At 43.9% G+C, this 14,797-nt stretch overlaps 1 protein-coding gene across 1 annotated transcript; it reads left to right on the forward strand.

Moving 5' to 3' along the window:
* Positions 1-65: 65 nt before the first annotated feature.
* Nfilz (NFIL3 like basic leucine zipper) lies at positions 66-902 on the forward strand. Its single transcript, XM_059251711.1, has one exon. The coding sequence runs from the start codon at positions 66-68 to the stop codon at positions 900-902; it is 837 nt and encodes a 278-aa protein (XP_059107694.1).
* Positions 903-14,797: the final 13,895 nt, after the last annotated feature.

The raw sequence follows: 14,797 nt of genomic DNA on the forward strand, positions 1-14,797 counted from the left end.
ATTTGGGTCAGCCTCCTGTCTCTGGTCCAATACCTATTTTATCTTCCCCAGGTGCTAAGGCAGCTATGAATGTGGATACCTTGGGCCTGCCCAACGTATCTCATGGTTCCAGCAAAGCACTCTGGGGCACTCGCAGGGATCCACCAATGCGCCGACAGAGGGAGTTTATGCCGGAGGAGAAGAAGGACTCAGTTTACTGGGAGAAACGGAGAAAGAACAATGAGGCGGCCAAGCGGTCCCGGGAAAAGCGACGTCTTAATGATGTGGCCATTGAAGGCAGGCTGACCATGCTGCTGGAGGAGAATGCTGTACTAAGGGCTGAGCTGCAAGCACTCAAACTTCGATTTGGCCTTTTGCCTTCTGTGTGTGGTCCCCGGACGTTGCCCTTGCAGCCCTTGCTGTGGAAGTCTTCCTGGACTGGGGACTCCCATTCAGGGGCTGACTCATTCTTATCTTTGCCTGGTGCCCATGGCTGCCTGTTCAAACCATATGCCGAGGATTCTGGGATTCCAGGTTGCTCAGGCTGTCTGGTAGCTCAAGGGTGGGCTGGCTTAGCTGCTTCCCCCAGGTTCTTGCAAGAGTCACAGCCCCTGACCCCCAGGATAGTTGACAGGACCTTTCATGCCACCTTCCCAGCGGCTATCTTTGGTTGTCATTTCTTAGATGGGCATATGGGACCCAGAACACAGCTCAAGTCTTGTTGTGGGCTGTGGTCACCTGTGCCCACTGGATCCCATGCCTCAGGGCCCTCAGATATATTGCTGACATCCTCTGAGAGTTCCATTGGGTTTTCACCTGATATGACCTGCCCTGTCCCAGGTGACAGGTCTGAGGGTCTGGCCCAGACTTCCCTGCCTCACAAACTGCGGATCAAATCCCAAACCTCAAACAGCTTATGTTGAGGTTGGGAGGTTGGTCAGGGAAGTCTGAGAGATGCCTCTGGCCAGGTCCAGACCTGCAAGGGGATGGTTAAAATTATGCATGGGTGTTTATAAGGGATGTGTGGCTTGACTTTGGTTAGTTACTAAGACTGGACAGGCCTTAAGGAAGTTGCCCTTACTGGGAAGATACACCTCTTGGAACCAACAACAGGGCTGTAGGTGAAGAGGGGATGAGGTCCCACATTGAATTATGTCATAATTTTTACTTTGCTCTAAAATCCAGGTTGCTTCATCTCTTCAATCATCATCACCCAATCACCCATCAGTTCATCCAGTGATTGTTGCTGTCATCTAGCCATCCATTTATCCTTCATATTTACACCAGTCAACTCATCTTCCCACCCATCTGCCCTTCTGTTTACTCATCTTTTATGTATCTATTTTCCATTCCCTCACTTATGTATTTCTATCCATCCTTCCATCTATCCACTTTTCTTCTTACTCATTTACCCATCTATTTATTGAGATTTCATCCATCCATCCATCCATCCATCTACCCACCCATCCACCCACATAGCTATCCATCCATCCATCAAACCTCTCATCCTTCACAACTTTCATCTTTTCATCCATCTTAACAGTCTATTTATCTTCCCACTCATCTGCCTGCCTGCCTGACCTCCTGTCTGTCTGTCTGTCTATCTATGCTGGCTAGTTTTTATGACAACTTGAAAGAAGTCAGAGTCATTTTGGAAGAGGGAAGCTCACCTGCGAAAATATCTCCACCAGACTGGCCTGTGGGCAAGCCTGTGGTGCATTTTCTTAATGATAGAGGTGGGAGGACTCGGCTCACTGTGGGTAATGCTATCCTAGACAGGTTGTCCTGCATGTTATAAGAAAACAGGCTGATCAAACCACAAAGAGCAAGAAAGTCAGATAGCAGCACTCCTCAATGGTCTCTGAATCAGCTCCTGCTTCCAGGTTCCTGCCTTATTTGAGTTCCTGTCCTGACTTCCCTTAGCAATGGAGCATGACCTGAGAGTTGTAAGCTGAAACTAACCCTTTCCTCTTCAACTTGTTTATGGCTATGGTGTTTTTTCACAGCAATAGAATTCCTAAGACTCTATGGCTATCTGTCTGTCTGTCTGTCTATCTATCTTATCTATCTATCTTATCTATCTATCTGTCTATCTGTCTATTTATCATCTATCTTCTATTCATTCATATATTTAACTATATGCTGATAAAGATTTTAAAGGAAAAAGTTTATGGCTATGCTGTTTTATAGCAATAGAATCCCTAGAGTCTATATATCTATCTGTCTATCCATTCATCCTTCTACTATCTACCTATTGTCTATCTATCTATCTGTCTATCTATCTATCTATCTATCTATCTATCTATCTATCTATCTATCTATATCATTTTTGATCATCCATTCATCCTTTACTCTTTCATTCAGCCTTTCATCAACCCATCCATCTTCCTACCCATTTGGCCATCCATTAATTCATCTTCCATCAATTCATCAGTCTACACCTTAATTCATTCATTAATTCTCATTTTTTTATAATGCCCTCATCCATCATTCTATCCATCCATGCTTCTCACCCACCTGCCAATATGTTTACTCATCATTCATCCTTCTATTCACCTATCCACCCACTCATCCTTCAATTTTTATCCATCCATCCACCCATCCACCCGTCCACATCTTTACTCCTTTTATTTTCTATCTTTCCACCCATCTACTGATTGATCCATCCTCCTTTCATTTCTTTATGCATTTAATCACTAGTTCCTGCTCATTTGTTCTTCTATTCATCCTCTCTCATTTACTTACAATTCATTGTGTCCTTCCTGAGTCACTTATGATATTTGGTCTTCCTTCTATGTCCAGCTTAGAGATAAGTGTGAGGCACATCACCAGAGAAAATAATGTCTCAGGGAGTCTGAATCCTAAATTCTTGTAGGTCATCTTGAGACTTTGCTTACTACCTGAATAGGAATCAGATCTACCCTGTTGAGATGACTTCTCTGTGTCTTAGATCAGGGTCCCAGACTGCTGGAACAGGTTAGCAATTTTTATGTATGTGTTTTTTTTTTTTTTGGTCTGTGTGTTTGCATGTGGGTTCGTATGAATTTGTGTTTATGTGTGTGGTGTGTGTGTGTGTGTGTGTGTGTGTGTGTGTGTGTGTGTGCACGCCTGTGTATCTTCACTGTCTTCCCTCTCCCCCAGCTTATTGCTGACCCTGAGGACCAGATAGATACTTTCCCAACAGGCCAGAAGAAATAACCCCTCAGTATAAGGTTCTCTTCGGAATGCCAGAGGCCACACCCTCTTCAATTTTCATTCAAGAAGAGATTTTTATTTATTTGATTCTGGGTTTTATGGCTCTAACTACAATAGTGAGGAGAGCTAGTGAAAGCAGGAGGCTCCTCTCTTCTGGGTCCATGGCTGAGCTCTGGATGGTCCTGGATAGTAGGGCCATTAGGTGTCTGGAGCATCCCTACATTACATGCGGAAGCTGGGCTAGTTCTCAGACATCCTGATTCATCTGGGTCAGGACCAGCCACTACCCTCTGAATGTGAGTGAGGCCCCAGTGCTTTCTCCCCTACCTTTGGGGCTGGGGCTGGTTTTTTTCTTAAAAGCTTTATTATCAGCATATATTTAAACATAATAATGGCTTCTGTTATGACATTTCCCTTCATGTATATAATGTATTTTGATCATATCTTTCATCACCCTCTTGTCCCACCCACCCCTGCCGATCCCCTCCTCTTTTCACCTGGTCCTCCTTCTACTTCCTTGTCTTTGTTTTTGGTGTCCCAGTGAGTTTATTTCGGGTTGCTTACAGGAACATGAGGGAGGATTTGTTTACAGAAACAATTTGCCAGTGTGACACAACTGAAGACCCCCTCCAACCATTGACTACTTATCAATCCTCAGAGGGGTGGGGCCATGTAAGCCCCTCCCCTAGGAACCACTATAAATGGTGGTTTAAACTGCCTATAAATCTTCAAGGGTGGGTGGGGCCCCATGAGCTTATCCCTCTAATAGCCATTGACTGCTTAGCAATCCTCACAGGAGCAGGGACTTGTGAGGCCCTTCCCTCTTCCCCTAGCAATGAATTACTGCCTATCAATCTCCAGGAAGAGGCAGGGCCTGGTGAGCCATTCTTCCTAGCAACTGTTGTTAGCAGCTCATCAGTCCGCAGGGAGGGCCTCTCCTTGAGACTTTCATTTTCTAAGAGTGACTGGAATGCCTTCCTGGAAGGAGTGGTCGAGTTGGCCAATGCCTGTCTCTGGAAGAAGTAGAGTAGGGTTGGAGAAAGTCCTAGTTAGCAAACCTCTTAGATTTGTAAAATCTGAAAATCAGAAGAGTTCCACATGGGAGGGACCCCTAGAGTTTTCACGTGAGTGGTTTTTGAATTTTTATTCCATATTTCTGGGGTTGGAGAGCTCACTGCCTTCCAAGCTATTTCAGTGATTCCTTCTCTTGAGCCCAAAGCTGCAATTCTGATAAACTTAGCACTAAGACCTCCATCTCTTTCGTACATTCTGCTTGGAAATGGCTTGGAAGATTCTAGTTGCTTCTCTACAAAGTATAGACTGTCACACTTTAGATAATCTGAGGACCAAACCTCAGTCATTGTATACATAGCGCATGAGCAAAGAGCTGTCCGGTTACTCTAACCATACACCATCTGGAGTAGTTTTTACTCATAGCAACCAAATGTTAACTTCTTTTTTCCCCTTGCTGTGTAGAAATGACTCACATTTCTTGATTCACTGAAGTGCTTAGGAAACATGCCCTCTCATTTTAAAACGACTTCCCTTCACCATAGCTTGCCTTTTTTCTTTTTAATAATGCTGTTTATATATGCAATGGCTCTAGGAGCTGAATAGAAAGCACTCATTCATCAGAAACATTTTTAACAGTCCCCTTTTGTGCTCCTTCTATGGGGCCAAGCAACAGTTGCAACTAGAATAAGAGTTTGTGGAAAGAGAAAACTCTTATCAACATCCAGAACCTTTACAAAATGTGTTGATGGACACTGTGCTGGGTGCTGGGACCACAGCTGTGGTTTCTGCCCTCTGAGAGCTACTGAGTAGCTGATTCTTTCAGTTTGGGTTCCTAGAAGAACTGTTATAAGAGATGAGAGCTACTTAACACTTTGGGGAACCCAGGTAACCCTTGGTGTGGGTGTCAGTTTCATGGGAGCTTTAGGGAATAATTTTAGGACATCATGTGGTCATGCGTTACTTTATCTCTTCTATCCATTCTTCCATGTCATGAGATTTCCTTGGGTATAAATGCCTAAAATTTCCTTTTTGCTTCAAATGTACCCAGTCTATATATGTCCAATAAAGATGGCATGGAAATTTCTACCTGCTTTAGCTGGTGACTTCCAGAGCTAGCAATGAAGCATGTGGAAGATACTGATGTGGCTAGGTTCCTCTCTATTGTCTGCAAGGTTTCTCAGCTACACCCTGGTTAAACACATCTGAGTTCTTGTGAGTGTATGTGTGTGCTGTGGGATGGTCTGTATGTCAAATGTGTGCTCTGATTGGTCAATAAATAAAACACTGATTGGCCAGTAGCCAGACAGGAAGTATAGGCAGGACTAACAGAGAGGAGAATTGAGAGAACAGGAAGGCGGAGGGAGACACTGCCAGCTGCCACCATGACAAGCAGCATGTAAAGATGCCGGTAAGCCACAAGCCACGTGGCAAGGTATAGATTTATAGAAATGGATTAATTTAAGATATAAAAACAGTTAACAAGAAGCCTGCCACGACCATACAGTCTGTAAGCAATATAAGTCTCTGTGTGTTTACTTGGTTGGGTCTGAGCTGCTGCGGGACTGGAGGGTTAGAAAGATTTGTCCTGACTGTGGGCCAGGAAGGACCAGAAAAACTCTAGCTACATGTGTGTGTTTTTGTTTTTGCATGTGTGTGTGTGTGTGTGTGTGTGTGTGTGTGTGTGTGTATGTGTGTGTGCACATGTAGAGGCTAGAGGTTGCAGTCTGGTATCTTTTTTTTTTTTTGGTTTTTTGAGACAGGGTTTCTCTGTGTAGCAGTCCTGGCTGTCCTGGAACTCTCTCTGTAGACCAGACTGGCCTTGAACTCATAGAGATCCACCTGGCTCTGCCTCCCAAGTACTGGGATTAAAGACATGCGCCACCAAGCTCTCCACCTGAAGCTGGGTCTCTCACTTGAACTTACAGCTCTCTGAATTGGTTAGTCTAGCTATCCAGCTTGCTCTGGAGACTGCTTGTCTCCACTTTCCAGGTGTTGGAATTACAGGTGAGCTGCCACACACAACCAGCATTTACCTGGGCTCTGGGATTAGAACTCATATCCTCATGCTTGTGCAAAAAGCCCTTTACCCACTGATCCATCTCCTCACTCACACTGGAGTCTTTGGGCTGTAGCGTCACCCCACTCAGGAACCCCTACACAGTAGCTTAGTCAGAATTTGCTTTCTGATCCATGGAGTGGTAGAAAAAGATCTTGTCTTTTAAGTGTGGGGAGGTGAGTTTGGAACCTCAGGGCTCATGTAAAGACCAATGTGTTGGTGTGTGCTGTGATCCAAGCTATGGTGAGAAGGAAAGTAGAGACAGATAGATATGTGGAGCTCACTGGCTGGACATCTTAACCTACTTGGCTCAATGAGAGACAAGACCTGTTGCAGAGTATTTAACTAGGCAAAGATGTGTTGCATTTGTTTAACTATGTAAAGATATATTGCTGTTTTACCTTGCCTGCCTGAGGCACCTGATTGGTCTAATAAAAAGCTGAATGGTCAGTAGGGATGAAGGAGATATAGGTGGGACTTCCAGGCAGGGAGAGTAAGTAGGAGAAGGAATTTAGGCTAAGAAAGAAAGTAAAGAAAGAAAAGAAAGAAAAAGAGACTCTATGGAGACACCAGGGGCCAGCCAGCCAGACACAGGGGAAGCAGGAAAGTAGGACATACATAATGAAAGGTAAAAGGCCCTGAGGCAAAATGTAGGTGAATAGAAGCAGGATAAATTAACTTAAAAGAGCTAGTGGGACAAGCCTAAGCTATGACCAAGCATTCATAATTAAAAGTCTCTGTGTCTTTATTTGAGAGCTGGTTGGCAGCCCAAAGAAAATGCTAACCACAAATACCATCTCAAATAAAAGGTGGAAGGTGCTTAAAGAATGACCTCTTAGGTTATCCTCTGACCTTCACATGTATATGCACATATATGCGTGGTCCAACTTGCTCTGTAGCCAAGCATGACTTTGAACTCCATATCCTCCTGCCTCAACCCACCTAGTACTGGAAACACAGGCCTGTGCCACCATACCTGGCTCAGAATTTGTTTTTACTAAATCTCCAGGTGATCTGCATGTTCATTACAGTCAGAGAAGCAGTAATCTGGGGTAGACATTGGCCTCTACTCTATTCTGCCATTGTAGCAATGACAATTATAGTATATAAACAGGTAGGATAGCACAGACAAAGCTCTGGATTTCATCCCCAGTACTGCAAAAACTGGACATGTGGCACATACCTGTCATCCCAGACTGGAGGATCAGAAGTTTAAAATCATCCTTAAGTTTTAAGGCCAGCCTGTGCTGCATGGGTCTGTCTCAAAGAATAACCATCTCTCAAACAACTACAAAATAAACAGGTGGGAAAATATGTGCTAGAATACAATGCTTTTTGATAAAAACAAATGCAGCCAGATTTATCCTATGGGACCTAGTGTGTTGATGCTACTCTGGGTCGCATATTCTAGAGTGGAATTATGGATTTTAGAGTGCTTATTTTCACTCTTAATATTCTCAAAGTGCTGTGCCAAGTGGAACTACCAATGGACACTACTCCTGCATGCAAAAGAAATTTGTGTTCTCATTTTCCAAACTGTCCAAAAATTTTCAAACACTTTATGTTCATTTTCAAATTACATTTTATTTAGTGTGTGCTGCACATGCATACCTGTGCACATCGATATGGCATGATGCATATGTTGTGGTGTTTGAATCCATTGGAAAAGACCAAAGACTCAATTCAAATTTGGATTAAATGAATTTATTCTTACTGCTAGCAGAAGGATGATAGCTTTAGAGCCAAAAAGCATGCCATGCCAAAAGGGGGTAGAGGAAAGGTTTATAAAAGTGGACATCAAAGGTGCATATTACAGATATCTCATGCTTTATGGAATCTACAGCTGGATGAGAAAATTGCCTTACCTCCCCTCAGCTGTTTCTCATCCCTTTTATACAGTGATAGAAAGACCAGATCATCCCAGTCCTACAGTTGATAAGTGAGTTTAGAAAAGCGAGAGCAAGTGGTTGGGTTGGTTAATTACCTCACAGCAATAACAGCATATCCTATTCTTATTTCATAGCGGTGACACCTGCAGGTGGTTAGGATCTCACAGGCATTTCAGGGCAAAGGTCCACAGCCCTTAAGGTGTGACTGGTACCATGTTAAGTTTCTTAGCCATTACAGAGAGTCATATGTAAATTATTACACAGGCCTGAGCACTATGGAGAAAGTGACAATCTGCAGGAGTCTGTTCTCTCTTTCCAGCATGTGTAGCCTAGAGATTGAATTCAGGTTGTCAGGTTTGGTGGCAAGGGCTGTTTTACCTGAGTGGCCATCTTGCTGGCCCTTATTTTTATTTTCAGACCCAGGTTGGTCTTGAATTCCTGACCCCAGGCAATTCTCCTGTCTTAGTCTCTGTGGTGTGACATGGGCTTCATTTATTGTTGGTACATTTTTTTCATAGTCAAGAGTCTGTATTACTGTTATGAAGATGGCTTTCTATCTTTACATTATGGACACCAAGGAAAGACACAAAATATATGTGTTTCTTGCCCTTGTGGTTCTGACAGTCTTGTGAGGGGGACAGATTTAAGATAAACAAACAAAAAACCAAAACCAAAGAGAGGCCTCCTGCCTCTTTGATGTGGTTCAGGTGTCGGATGCCAACAGCAACAGCTTACTACTTGTCTTTCCAACACTTGTGTTATCTACAAAGGCAAAAAGTCCCCATAGATTTCTATTTTCTGAGAAAAGGTGATTGACATCACCACTGTTGGAGACAGAGACCAGAGGCTACCACAGCAAAATGATGCAGTGGCTGAAATGGTCTCCAGGTGACATGTTTGAATACTCTAATAATGATAAAAATGGCACGATCAGCTTAGAAAGTAAGATGATGTCTTAACAATGAAAGAGCCATGCTGTGGGATGGTCTGTATGTCAAGTGTGTTGCTGATTGGTCAATAAATAAATCACTGATTGGCCAGTGGCCAGGCAGGAAGTATAGGCGGGACAAGGAGGAGAATAAAGCTGGGAAGTGGAAGGCTGAGTCAGAGAGACACTGCCAGCCGCCACGATGACAAACAGCATGTGAAGATGCCGGTAAGCCACGAGCCATGTGGCAAGGTATAGATTAATGGAAATGGATTAATTTAAGCTGTAAGAACAGTTAGCAAGAAGCCTGCCACGGCCATACAGTTTGTAACCAATATAAGTCTCTGTGTTTACTTGGTCGGGTCTGAGCAGCTGTGGGACTGGCAGGTGAGAGAGATTTGTCCTGACTGTGGGCCAGGCAGGAAAACTTTAGCTACAAATGGTGTCCAACGTGGTGGAAAGAGTTTCCACCTAAAAACTGAGAAAAAAAGATTCTAAAACGGAGCTAAAAACAGCTTCCTAATTGTCTCTCTCAAATGAGCGGCAGCTGCCAGTTTGAGCTACTGGTGGGTTCCTAGCGTGCGCACTCGACCTGCCTTATGGCGGGAATGAGGCCTCTGCAAGTGGCACATTAAGCTGCATGGTGGATTTAGCCTTTGCTAGTACAAAACAAAAAAAGAGGTTTCTGGGCTACACGCTGCTTGGATAAAAGCATAGACCCACGATAGCTCCCAGAGCTGGCGGTAAACGTACCATCATGTTGGGAAGCTGAGGTGGGCAGAGTCAGCAGCCACAGCTGCTGCAGTTTAAAGCAATAGATTTACAATAAGACAGATTCAGATGTAATAGTTTACAATTTGTATAAAATATATGTAGGCTTGAAAGAGACAAAAAAATGATATATACAGTTATATAAATAAATACATAGTTTTAAAAAAATAAAGTCTTTAAAGAGACAGTAAAATTAATATAAAAAAATAAGCCACGTGAAGATGAATATTACACAGAGAATCTGGATTGCGTTGTCTTTGGGATTTTTAACTGCAGAAAAACATTTGATTGTAAAAGCTGTTGAATTAAGCCAAAATGTATATTTTAAAGGTACCTTGACTTCAAAATTTGGATATAAGGATATGTTGCTTTGGAAAGGAGACTCTGCTTTTGTTCCCACAGAAAGCCAGAGGCTATGGAATTGTTCCAGATTAAGATACATCAGGTTTGACCAGCCAAGACCCCCTGAAAGGTCTCTGATGACACCATGGCCCAGATAATCCAACTTCCAGATCGGATTCAAGGCAACCGGCTCAGACATTACAGCCTCATGGACTATTCCATAATCCTAAATTTTTTTTTGTGTCCCCATAAGATACAGCACCCCCCTCCAGCAGGAAGTAGTAAGAGAAGCTATGCCCAAATTCCCAAATTATATCTAATTTTACTTTGTTAAGGTTAAAACCTTCCTTTTTGGAAAAAAAAAAGGGAAGTGATGTGGGATGGTCTGTATGTCAAGTGTGTTGCTGATTGGTCAATAAATAAATCACTGATTGGCCAGTGGCCAGGCAGGAAGTATAGGCGGGACAAGGAGGAGAATAAAGCTGGGAAGTAGAAGGCTGAGTCAGAGAGACACTGCCAGCCGCCACGATGACAAATAGCATGTGAAGATGCCGGTAAGCCATGAGCCATGTGGCAAGGTATAGATTAATGGAAATGGATTAATTTAAGCTGTAAGAACAGTTAGCAAGAAGCCTGCCACAGCCATACAGTTTGTAACCAATATAAGTCTCTGTGTTTACTTGGTCGGGTCTGAGCAGCTGTGGGACTGGCAGGTGAGAGAGATTTGTCCTGACTGTGGGCCAGGCAGGAAAATTTTAGCTACAGAGCCAAGTCTAGGGAGATGGCTCACTTGGTAAAACACCTGCCGTGCAAGCATAAGAACGTTTGGGTCCCAAGCAGCCATGTGAAAAGCCGGGTGAGTAGGCACTCATCCACAGCCCTAGTGCTGGGATAGGGCTGGAAGGTGGAGACAGGACCATCATGGAGCTCAGTGGCCAGCCAGTCCACCTAATCAGTGAGCTCCAGGTTCAACGAGAGGCACTGTTCAACAAAAAAAAATGAAAGAGGGGGCCTGGGAGATGGTTAGTAGAGCATATATCAGAGGACCAGAGTTCGATTCCCTGAACCTATGTCAGGGGGCTCACAACCAGCTCTTGTGGTGGCGATGTAGACTCTACAGACACTAGCACACTCACACAGATACATATACATATGATTAAAAGTGAAATAAAGCAAAAAAAAAAAAAAAAAGGGATGGGGCTGATGGGTAAAGATGCTTGCTGCAAAGTGTGAAGACCAAAGAATCAACTCCTGCACGTTGTCCTCTGACCTCCATACTTCCCACTGTGGAATGTGCTTTCCTTATGCATAAAAAATGCGGTAAGAGTTGAAGTCTAAAAAGAAACAACTAAAGAGCAAATTATAACAAGCATCAAAAAAGATGTGGAGGCTTGCAGGGACGGGAGTGAATTATGATAATGAAATAGGAAGCTAAGGAAGGACTTTTCTAGGCTGGGAAGTGGCTCAGTGGGTAAAGAGCTGCTGTGCAGGCTTGAAGAACTGAATTTGATCCCCAGCACCCATTTTATTTATTTGTTTATTTGTTTATTTATTTATTTATTTATTTATTTTCAGTTTTTCGAGACAGAGTTTCTTTGTATAGCTTTGGAGCCTGTCCTAGAACTCACTTTGTAGACCAGGCTGGCTTTGAACTCACAGAGATCCGCCTGCCTCTGCCTCCCGAGTGCTGGCATTAAAGGCGTGTGCCACCACTGCCTGGCTTTTTTAAAATTTTATTTTGTTATTTTTTATTCCCAGCACCCATTTAAAAAAGCTAGTTATGGTGGCATTAATCCCAGTGGTGGTGTGGCAGAGATAGGCAGATCTTGGGAGCTGGCTTTCCAGCTAGTCTACCTGAAATGGTGAGCTCCGCATACAGTGAGAGATCCCATCTCGAAAACAAGATGGAGAAATTGAGGAAGACACCCAGCATCAACTTCTTGTCCAACGTGTGCCCACACATGTGCACACACCTGAACACACGTGCACATGCACACCTCCCTTCCAGAGATAGTCCTTATAAAAAGATTCACTCTTATTATTTGTGTGTGTGTGATCCCTTGGGGAAGAAGTGGCATCTTGGGGGCCACCTTATGTGGGTGCTTGGTCCCTTGGAAGAGTAATAAGTGCTCATAAGTGCTGAACCATCTCTCCAGTCCTGAGAAGGACCTTTTTTTTTAAATTTTAATTTACTGATTAATATCATATGTGTATGTGATGTATGAATGTAGGTGTGTGGGTTCTGTGGTACACATATGGAGGTCAGAGAACAACTCTTTCCACCATTATGTAGGTCCCAGGAATTGAACCCAGTCATTTTATTTGGGTGGAAGCACCTTTACCTGCTGAGGAATTTCATAAGCTGAAAGGCTAGGTGTTTAATTCCCTAGACACCGTGCAAAGGCTCCGAGGTAGGGCCATGCAGGAACATCATAGTAGTCCATAAAGCTGAAACATGACTAAAGGGCTGAGAGGGTGGAGGTGAGGGTGGGAGATGACAGGTTCATGCAGGGCCTTGTGGGCTAAGGTAAAGACTGGCTTCCTCTCTGAGTGAGAAGGGAATTGTGTGTGTGGGGATTTCTGAGCACATTTCTGTTGTAAATGTCCTCCAACCCCCATCCTGTGGTCGTGTGAGGTGGAGAGAAAATAAGACTACCTCACAAGTACAAGAGAACTGGCTTGCTGTCTGGTATATGGATGGGGTGGGACTGACCACAGGGTGACTGTGACTCATCTTCCCATTGCCTGCCAATGCCTGGCCAATGCTCACCCTGTTTCTATGCCTTTCTGAGAAGCAATGGTCATAGAACAGATAAAGCTGCCCCATGAGGCAGAATCACAGTGAGGCAAACACCAGCGTGTCTCTTCTATTTTATGTATTTTTTCATGTTTATGTATTACAGAGCATCATTTCCATCTTTATCAGATCAGCTGTGCCTGCTTGCTAGAGGCCATCAGGGTCATACTATGGGCTGCTATTCCTCCACAGAAGGAGGAGGTGGGAGGGAGAGTGGATCCTCACAATTCCGGTCACCTTTCCATTTGTTCGCAATTCTACTCTAAGTGCATGTCTTAGGGTTTCTATCACTGTGATAAACACCATAACCAGAAACAACATAGGAGAAAAGGGTTAATTTCATTTTACATTTCCAGATAACACTCCATCACTAAGAAAAGTCAGGGCAGGAACTTGGAGCCAGGAATTGAAGCAGAAGCCATGGAGGAGTGCTGCTTACTGGTTGCTCAGCCTGCTTTCTTATAGCACCAGAGACCACTAGCTTAGGGGAAGCACCACCTACAGTGTGTTTAGGCTCCCACTTCAATTGTCAATCAAGAAAAGCCAGAGCTTCTGCTGGTGATGGGCTATACCTGTAAGATACAAATGGTTTCCTCCCCAAATTGCTTTTGGTCCGTGTTTCATCACAGCAACAGAAGTGCAAAAGAGGACCTCAGACAAGGAATGTGTGGTATGCAGATGTGTATTCACACTTGCATGTATGTGCATTTGTGTGAACATGTGCATGGAGCTCAGAGGTTGGTATAAGGTGTGTTTCTTGATCCATCTTTTTTTTTTTTTTTTTTTTTTTTTGGTTTTTCGAGACAGGGTTTCTCTGTGTAGCTTTGCGCCTTTCCTGGAACTTGCTTTGGAGACCAGGCTGGCCTCAAACTCACAGAGATCCGCCTGGCTCTGCCTCCCGAGTGCTGGGATTAAAGACGTGCGCCACCACTGCCCGGCTTGATCTATCTTTTTTAACTTTTTTTTTTTTTTTAATTTTGTTTTTTTCGAGACAGGGTTTCTCTGTGTAGCTTTGGATCCTGTTCTGGAACTCACTCTGTAGACCAGGCTGGCCTTGAACTCAGAGATCCACCTGCTTCTGCCTCTTGAGTGCTGGGATTAAAGGCGTGTACCACCACGGCCTGGCAGATCACTTTCCATCTTATATAACAGAACCAAGGCAAGAACCAGAGCTTGAAGATCCCACTAGTCTAGCTGTCCAGCTTCCCCCTGGGGAATGCAAACATTTTATTTACTTGCTGAGCTGTATTTTTTTTCCAGCTCCCTCTTTTCTTTTATCACTTTTCTTCCAGTAAGTAATCATTTTTGACAAGAGTGGGAGGGACAGGTATCAGGCGCTTGTGGGAGATGCTAGAAGGGTAAGGGACTGGCTGAGGTTGGAGGAGTCTGGTCAGTAAGAAAGTGGCCAGGAATAGCCCCAGAGAAAATCTGGCAGGCTCAGGTAAACAGGAAGAGCTCAAAATATGTTGGAGGTAAGATGGCCCTAGCTAGTGACACTGCTGATAAGGGCTATGCAAGACCAGTTTTTTGTTGTTGTTTTTTTTTTTTTTTTTTTTTTTTTTTGGTTTTTTGAGACAGAGTTTCTCCATGTAGTTTTGGTGCCTGTCCTGGATCTCGCTCTGTAGACCAGGCTGGCCTTGAATTCACAGAGATTCACCTGGCTCTGCATCCCGAGTGCTGTGTTTAAAGGCGTGTGCTACCGCCGCCTGGTGGCCAGGGGGTTTTGACGATGTGGAGGCTTAAACATACTCTGGAATTAATGACTCCTGACTCCTGATGGTCTGTCACAATGACAAGTGGGCTTATTGCCTGGTTCTCTGATCTAA

The sequence above is a fragment of the Peromyscus eremicus genome, unplaced genomic scaffold (genome assembly GCF_949786415.1).
Source record: "Peromyscus eremicus unplaced genomic scaffold, PerEre_H2_v1 PerEre#2#chr22_unloc_1, whole genome shotgun sequence".
NCBI classification, from domain to species: Eukaryota; Metazoa; Chordata; class Mammalia; order Rodentia; family Cricetidae; genus Peromyscus; species Peromyscus eremicus.

Coding starts and splice junctions, on each gene's coding strand:
- Nfilz (XM_059251711.1), top strand. CDS start 66: ATGAATGTGGATACCTTGGGCCTGCCCAACGTATCTCATGGTTCCAGC.